Source organism: Nothobranchius furzeri, chromosome 19 (genome assembly GCF_043380555.1).
Source record: "Nothobranchius furzeri strain GRZ-AD chromosome 19, NfurGRZ-RIMD1, whole genome shotgun sequence".
Classification (NCBI taxonomy): domain Eukaryota; kingdom Metazoa; phylum Chordata; class Actinopteri; order Cyprinodontiformes; family Nothobranchiidae; genus Nothobranchius; species Nothobranchius furzeri.
This window is the reverse complement of record NC_091759.1, coordinates 9,512,577-9,521,054: the sequence shown is the minus strand read 5'-3', so window position 1 is coordinate 9,521,054 and position 8,478 is coordinate 9,512,577. Positions and strand designations below refer to the sequence as shown.

At 40.9% G+C, this 8,478-nt stretch overlaps 1 protein-coding gene across 2 annotated transcripts in view; it reads left to right on the top strand.

Annotated features, from left to right (window-relative positions):
• The first annotated feature begins 1,212 nt into the window (after positions 1-1,212).
• The window catches only part of npr1a (natriuretic peptide receptor 1a), a 51,913-nt gene continuing 44,647 nt past the window's right edge, over positions 1,213-8,478 (top strand). The window contains exons 1-2 of one of the 2 annotated variants that reach the window (XM_015973425.3): positions 1,213-1,352; positions 6,102-6,834. In XM_015973425.3, the coding sequence (XP_015828911.1) occupies positions 6,117-6,834 (718 nt within the window). In that variant the 5' untranslated portion in view covers positions 1,213-1,352; positions 6,102-6,116. Of the gene's footprint in view, positions 1,353-2,397; positions 2,610-6,101; positions 6,835-8,478 lie in introns of those variants that run through there. The other variant, XM_054745030.2, reaches the window with a different exon arrangement.

The window sequence follows — 8,478 nt, the reverse complement described above, 5'->3', positions numbered from 1 at the left end:
GTGTGTGTGTCACTAAGTGGCTTCCTGGTCCACCGGGTGTATCCTGTTCAAAGACCCACTCACCCAGAGGGTCGTGTGTGTGTGTGTGTGTGTGTGTTGTACATAGCATCAACAACACACAGCTTTGTCACAGTTTTTGTTGACACCACAGTTTGTGTGTTTCTGCTGTCGATAAACTTTACTGTTGCACTTCTTTAGGAAAAACAAACATTTTACAACAACCTCCATCAGAGCTGCCGATCAACAGTGCACTAAAAGTAAATGACGGTCAACGATTAATCCAAACTTATTAAACCTTTAAACATTAATAGAACAGGAATGTAATCTTGATGAATGTTTTTTACTCTTAAATTGTTCACACATGATTTAGTTCTGTGCTAAAAGCGACATAGCGACACACCTGATTGCATTTTATATCAAATTAGGTTAATTATGATGCTGTATGCCAAATTTTACATCAATTTTATATGCAGAACCTCTACTCATTTCTATACTCGTTTACTTTAAAGATGATTGTTATGTTGTATCATGTGAAAGGAGTGAAATTAATTCAGAGTATGCATATGTTTTCTAATATGCAGCTTTCATGTATATGTATTGGTTTTTTCCCTTCTTGATGGTAAAGGACTTTTATTTTAGGATGTTTGTTTTTATTCATTTCACTTTTGATCTTTTCACTTCACACACACAGTCAAGGAAAAAAACACATTTATATGTGTAACAATAAACCCTTACATCAGTTAAATCCACTCTCTGCTGATTAAGTTTGTTTTCATCTCTGCAAATGTTTTGTTTACAGATGTTCAACATCTGTCAGCTGGCTGTGATTCACAGGAAATGTACGTGATTGGGGAGAGCAGGCAAGCAGCAGGGGGCTCCAGAACAACGTGGGGTTCCGGGTGGATAAAGTCTCTCTCTTACACACACACACACACACACACACACACACACACACACACACACACACACACACACACACACACACTCACACACACACACACACTATGTGACAAAGGTTTGGCGATTGGAATAAAATTAAATATTTCCTATTTAAATAACACGCGCACTCAGCCTTATCATGACTGCCCTCGGCCCCCCCCCCCCCCCCCCCCCCCGTGCCCCCTCCCAAAAATGTGTGCACGGGAGCGCGCGGCCGCAGGGAAGGTGGAACATTAGGACTTTTTTCTGACCACGGCAAACCGGAAAGCTGCTGGCTGCAGCGGGGTTCGGTCCTCCGGTGGCTCTCCGCTGTAACGGAGCTTCTCATTTGTGAGGAAACATCTCGTTCTGCCTGCTGGAGAGAAAATTAAACCATGAAGCTCTGAGAAGAGACGGTTTGGGGACTCCAACAGGTAAAGAACCGACTGTTTTCTTAAGTTCAAATCCGTAGAGACCCACGGTACCGGGGGATCAGAGCGGACCCCGGTAAAGGAAACGTAATGACTGAATATAGTTTACCGTTTCTGTCATTTAGAAGAAGCACGTGCCCAACTAAATTGTTCTAGTGGTCTTTTTATGATCAATAAATCCAATTAAAATCTGTTAATGAGGAATGAGCTGTTTATTTTTACTGTGAATGTTAGATGTAAGAGATAGAAGTTCGTTCAACCGTTTATTTTTATTTTATCTGATAAAACAATCAGGAAACAATAACATTAAACAAACCACAGTTATTAAATGTGCCAGGCGCTGGACAAATAACACGTTTAACACTAACTGAAAGCATTTTTGTAAAATGTAAAAAAAATATAGCTAATAAAGTATAGCTAATTTTATGATTTAATTCTATGTTACATTAAAATAATCTATTTCTATTTTCTAAAAGAAAAAATTTATTTGCATGGAAATTTTAATTTGATATAAAAATAAGAAAATATCATCAATAGTAGGCTATATTGGATTATTGAGATTAATGCCTTTGTTATAGATTATATACAAATTCTTGCTAATTAAAAAAATGCAAAATCTTACATTCTTTAGTAAAAATTGGTTAATTTATATTTAAACAAGTGGAAGTTGATGCAACTGTTTAATATTTTTTTAAACTAAAGTGAAGGTTCCAGAGGTTCAATCCTAAAAACTGATCATCTGTTTGTGTTTGATCTGCTGCCACTGTTCCAGTCTCGGCTGCTGTTTCGGAAGACTTATATAAGACTGAAGGCTAGGAGAACAATGGCACACGATCAAAACATACACACTTACTGTATAACACACACACGTAGTAGTGTGGAGTGTATATTATACATTAATTCAGTTCTCAGAGGAAGAAATTAATAAATAAAACATTTGCTAAAGCTTTGCCATCATAGGATAATAATGTAATTTGTTGTGGGGGTTTTTTCTGTAAATTCATCAGCTCCATGAGGGAAGAGAAGCCTATAATGAAGTTTTGGAGCAATTTTAACAGTAAAGGTCATTGATGTGCACAATGCATGTGATTGCAGCATGATTTTAGCTTTTTTTCTGAATATCTGCAGGTCTTAAAGGTACAATATGCATAGATTTTACAAAACAGTCTAATGTCTCGATGTTGGAAGGAAGGTTATACTGAAGCAGATTTCCTTCTCATTCTGCAGGGGATTTGTCAGATTTTTCTCCTTTCAAAAAAGGTAAAGACTATTTCCAGTCTGTGAGCCCATGGGGTTGCCAAATCTGCACCGAGTTGGCACTGCAGCTCTGACGCCAGCCTGCAAACGCAGTGTTCAGTCAAGATCCTAAAGCCTTATTTACACGTCACAGTGAGCGCCGCAACGGAGAGACGCACACAGAGTGTTGGAAAGGTTTTCACATTCGAACTTCTGCTCAGGCAGCGGAGTGTTGCAAAGTAATTCCCCGCCAGGACAACAGAGGGCGTAGCATTTTTCTGTGGTATCCTGCCACCATAACATTCATGTATCCGTTCCCCGATAGTGTATTTACTAATGTGTTTATATATTTCAGAGACTGTATAACACGGACAAATTTATCCTTCATTCTCATTCACCTCTTCATGCGGTCGCCACCTCTAAGCCCATGTTTTCTTTTGTTTCCATCCATGTTTTCCCTGTATTTTGTACTCATTTGCTCACGAATGAATAATTGTTCATATTTTTGGACTTTTTCCACGATGCGTTCTTCAGTCTGTTCGGGGTCTGCCGCTAAATATCTGTTTACTTTTTAACGGAGCTACAGCGGTGCTGGTGACGAATATACAGGAAGCGGCGTCCTGACCAATCACAAACTGTCACTTTCGACTGATGTTTAAAAATTTGGGCAGATCTCCGTCACCCTCTGTGAGCCTGTCGGAGAGCCCTTGCACAGACGCATAATGACGTTGCATGTCTCCACACCGACGCAGATGGAGAAGTATAAATCAGGCTTACGTCAGTAACAGGAGCGACCTAGAAGTCACTTCTTGTACCCCTGAGAAGCTACAGCACCCTTTTGTTTTATTCTAATATCAGGTCATGAAGACTAGAAGCTAACGTTGAGCTAACGGGGAATTAGAAGCAAATTGCCAGCTCTAAAAGTATCTTTTTCAATTACCAACAATTTGATATTGTGATATTATTTATATACTTGGCAACTTATTGTGTATGATTCACCTTTGCTCATCATCTAGACTCTTCCTTCAACTGAAGCTGGCAACAGCCACGAATCTCACGGAATGGTCATGAGAAAGTCACTTTGAAAATTGTCTGCAGTAAAGCCGGGCGTACACTGTGCGACTTTTTCACTTTTTTGAGCCGATTTTCCAGTCGTGCGAGAATCCACGACATCGGGGCGAGTTTTGCGCCGAGCGGTCGTGTAGTGTACAGGGGGTTACGAGAGGCGATTAACACCACGTGACCAGCTACCGATCGGCAGTCGTGAGGTCGCACGGACTTCTGGCGTGTTTAATATTTCGCTCGTCCCTCGTGAGGGTATCGCACTGTTGAAGCGGCGCTGCGAGCAGCTGCGACCCAAAAAGTATCAGAACCGCTCACGGCGCATGCGCAATCCTGCATCAACGCCGCTCGCTCGCTATTTCCCTAATAACACACGTTGTTCGTTTTTGTTTCTACATGTTTTTTTACTCACAAAGATTGTCAAGAAAGCGTGTTTGTCGTGTTCATGTCAAATTAAACTGATCACAAAACACAGATTTACTTTCTTTATTTCGTTTTCCTCATCCAACCCCCATAAATCCCTGTGTGTCCTGCAGCACTCCCGAAGGACAACAGGCAAAACAAAACAAAAAAGTCTGACGTGTTGAGTAAAAACTGCTATTTTTAGCATATTTTTAGGGCCGACATGTTGCTACCAGACGTACAGTGTGAGCAGTCAGGTCGCATCCGAGAACTGGGTCGTACAGTGTGAGCACATGACTCGTGAGATCTGCTCTGCAAGGAAGTCATACAGTTTGAGCTGAAGCGGAACGCTGCGAGTGAAAAAGTCGCACAGTGTACGCCCGGCTTAACCAAATTTGACAGCTAACTTCACTGTTACATAATTCACCTTTAAATGGCACAATCGTCCTCAATGACTCTGAGATACAACTGTTCAACATTTAAAGCAGAAACCTGGAGTTTTTTTCTCAGTGGGCACCAACTAGAGATGGGAAAATGCATTGTACCATAAGGCCCTCTCCCTACTTGTGTGATTAGAAGAAGAAGAAGAATGTATTTTTTTTTATATAGTGCCTCTCAAGGTAAAAATTATGAGGCTGTTACCACGGCTTTAAGCTTCCCATTCATGAATGCGCAACAGAGCTAAAACACATTACATTGTTTTACAATTGTTATTGTCATGTTATGTTGTTTAGGGATTAACATCTGTATGTAAGCAAATGTCTAATGCGATTGTCAAGTGGCACTCTATAGTCAGATGAAGGCTTAGCTGGAAAAATTGGCGTATTTCCTCTATTTTATCACAGTACAGGGTTAGAAATATCACTTTTATAAATTTGTTAAAAAACACATGATTTCTAAAAGGGGGAAAACTCCAGATTGCTACTTAATTTGTTTTTTCCATGCATCTTTAATCCTCAGCGTCTGATCACTTTATCTCTTTTAATCTTCACTACACTGTTTTATTGAAAGGGCTCTGTCTGTCTGGTTCACTGATTCACAGAGCAGCACATTAGATCTTCATCATCCTCGCGCATCTCGGTTTGTTGGAAACGTTTACTCATTACTCAAATGGTAAACACAGTCGGACCAGTGTTTAACCAGCAATTATCTGCTCACAGCTCAGTTGTGGACATTACTTCCATATCTGTGGGCCCTCAAACACACGCAGCCCACATGGAGCTAATGGGTAACAGTTTATGGGTCCCACATGGAAACTCTGGCTGTGTTCCATCATGCTCTACCAGATCCTCAAAGGGAATACATTATTTCTAAAAGGTTGAATTAATTCAGGAAAAATCTCAGTCATTTCATTCTGACAGAATATCAAAAGCACATATGGTTTCATCCGATTTATAAGTTGTTTTAAAGCGGAAGATGTTTCAGTTTTAGGCAGACAACAGAGTTTTCCATCAAATTAAACAGTTTATTTATCAACAGAACATTAAAAACACAGTTTTACCAAAATAAAAGATTGGATATCAAGTATGAAGCAATTTAGTCATTTCATAATTTAGGTTTTCTTTCTAGTCCCGAAATTTTGCGCCCTCGCCCACTTTAGGCAAGGGTGGAGAATGTTGCCGAAAAGGGGAATCAATGGCTTCCTTCTTGGACCTGCAAAATCTGCAGCCCAACCTTTGATAATCACTTTTAGTCTCCAAGGAAACACACTGAAATGGGATAGTTGTTTTGTGCAAGTTAAGTTTTAGTCAGATTTAGCTAAATTAGATTCTAACTACCAAATCTCAGCATGTGTTGACATAAACCTCTTTCCTGTGCCTCCAGACCATCAATGCACATAAACAAATGCATATATAGACGACAGAGTCAATTAACTAAAACCGTTTAATCTATTTAATGATCATGTGTCTAAAATACTCTTCTGTCATCAAGACACACCTTTAGACAGGATAGTTTTGTAGTTTCATCTACAGGAATGTTAATGACCGAATGTTAAATTTATGAGGAGTTTTTCCCTGTTGATTGTTTGACAGATGTATCTTTTTTCTGCAGAACGTCTGTCAGGCTATGAAACTCTTCGTCATCATGCCGTCTTGGGTCCACTTCTTCCTGCTCCTCCTAATTCAGTCAGCGTGGTCGTGGTTGCCGCAGGACAACACCACAGACGATTTTCAGACTATCAATCTGGCAGCCATATTGCCTGTCACTAACACTAAATACCCATGGGCGTGGCCTCGTGTTGGCCCGGCGCTTCACATGGCCATTCGGAAGGTGAACTCTGACCCTTGGCTTCTACCAGGTATGAAGCTACGTTTGATCTACAACAACTCAGAGAACCACGAGGGCTACTGTTCAGAATCCATGGCGCCGCTGGCCGCCGTGGACCTAAAGATGTCCTGTGATCCCTGGGCTTTCATTGGGCCTGGTTGTGTCTACTCTTCCTCACCAGTTGCTCGGTTTACCTCCCACTGGGATGTTCCTATGGTGACCGCTGGGGCTCCTGCAATAGGCTTCAGCATCCACACAGCCGTCACCAACACAGGCCCCACACACATCAAGCTGGGTGAGTTTGGTTTGAAGATCCAGGAGATGTTTGGGTGGCATCGGCAAGTTGTGCTTCTTTATGATGACAACAAGGATACCAATGATGACAGAAAGTGCTACTTTACTGTGGAGGGGCTGTACACGCAACTGCAGAAGCACAATATCACCTCGCACGACTACTCACTGGAGGGGGAAATCGACTACAAACGTGTGGTCAAAACTATCTGCGAGAACGGCAGAGGTAAGCAGCTGTAATCTTTTTGTGTTCCCTCCTTTTCTTTGTTTTTGTTAGTGTCCTAATCCTTCAGCTGATTTTGCTGTTGTCTTAAATCTTAAAACTTCTTTTTCATTTCATGTTTATTTTTATATGTTCAATATCAGCTTTATTTTTTTTACAGATATCCAATTTAGATGTAGTTTAGCTCTTAATTTCTGATACTGAAATAAATCAATACAGATATATGTGGAGTCCCCCCCCAAATAAAAACGCAAAAACTAAATAATTTTAGATAACTGACATCACATAAGGGCTGCGCAGTGACACAGTGGTTAGAGCTGTTGCCTTGCAGCAAGAAGGTCCTGGGTTCGCTTCCCAACCTGCATGGAGTTTGCATGTTCTCCCTGTGCATGCGTGGGTGTTCTCCGGGTTCTCCGGCTTCCTCCCACAGTCCAAAAACATGACTGTTAGGCTAATTGGTCTGTCTAAATTGTCCTTAGGTGTGAGTGTGTGTGTGTGTGCATGATTGTTTGTCCTGTGTTTCTCTGTGTTGCCCTGCGATGGACTGGCTACCCCGCCTGATTGCCCATTGGCCGCTGGAGATAGGCACCAGTCCCCCCGCGACCCTACGTGGACAAAGCGGGTTCAGACAATGGATGGATGGATGGATGGACATCCCATAACTCCTATCATACATACTTAAACTTTAAACACTCGTTTAATCAACACATGCACCTGAATCAGGAAGAACATGTCAGCTGGAGGAGAAAGCTGTTCAGACACCAGGATTTGAAGCCTTATTTAATGATATTAAGATATCTCTCCTCTGATTGGATAAGAGCAGCGCCACTCCGGTTTGCTTTGCAGCGTTCATGTTTTATCTCCACAAATAATCCAAGCCAGAAAGAGTTCTGCTGTGTAGAGGAGTTGCTAATGCTAATGGTTAGCTTCTACTAACCAAGTCTCCTGATTAAAATTTCAAACATTTTAGATATCAGCCCAATAGCTTATATTAGTTGACTTACATTTAAACATGAAATTTGTCCCCGAAGTATCTGCCAGCTCCTGAAAATATCGCACTGTATTCTGGGAAATTTTTGACTGAGAGAAGGCAACAAGACACCTCCCTTGTATTCTTTGTCAGTTAGCTAAACGACTAACAAACATAGGACAGATGCCTCCGCAGCACATGAACAACGGAGCAGGCCTTGGCGGTTCCTGATGATGTATCTCCTAGGCAACCAGGGCGGGACCAAGACATCAAGGCAAGGTTCCTTAACATTGAAAAACACCCCTAGAGTTTCAGAAGCTAATGCAGGAGATAGGTGTAAGAGACTATTTTCATGTCCAGCCTGAATGGAAAACTCAGAGTGACTGATTATAATCAGAAATAATAATAAAAATAATAATTTTCAGCGTTCCACACCTTCAAACATTATCTGTGCAAAACGTGAAAATTACTTAAATTTAAGTTAGGACAGTTGTGCTGAACAAACATAAATATCTGAAAAACGTAACCTCCGATTCATCATATTTTGACAGTTTGAGTGAGAAGAGAAGTAGCTGAAGAGTTCGATGTATAATTTCTAGTTGAGTCATTAAACACTACAACCCGATGATTTCTGATATTACATTCTAATGCCAATATCAGGCAATAATATGGAACTT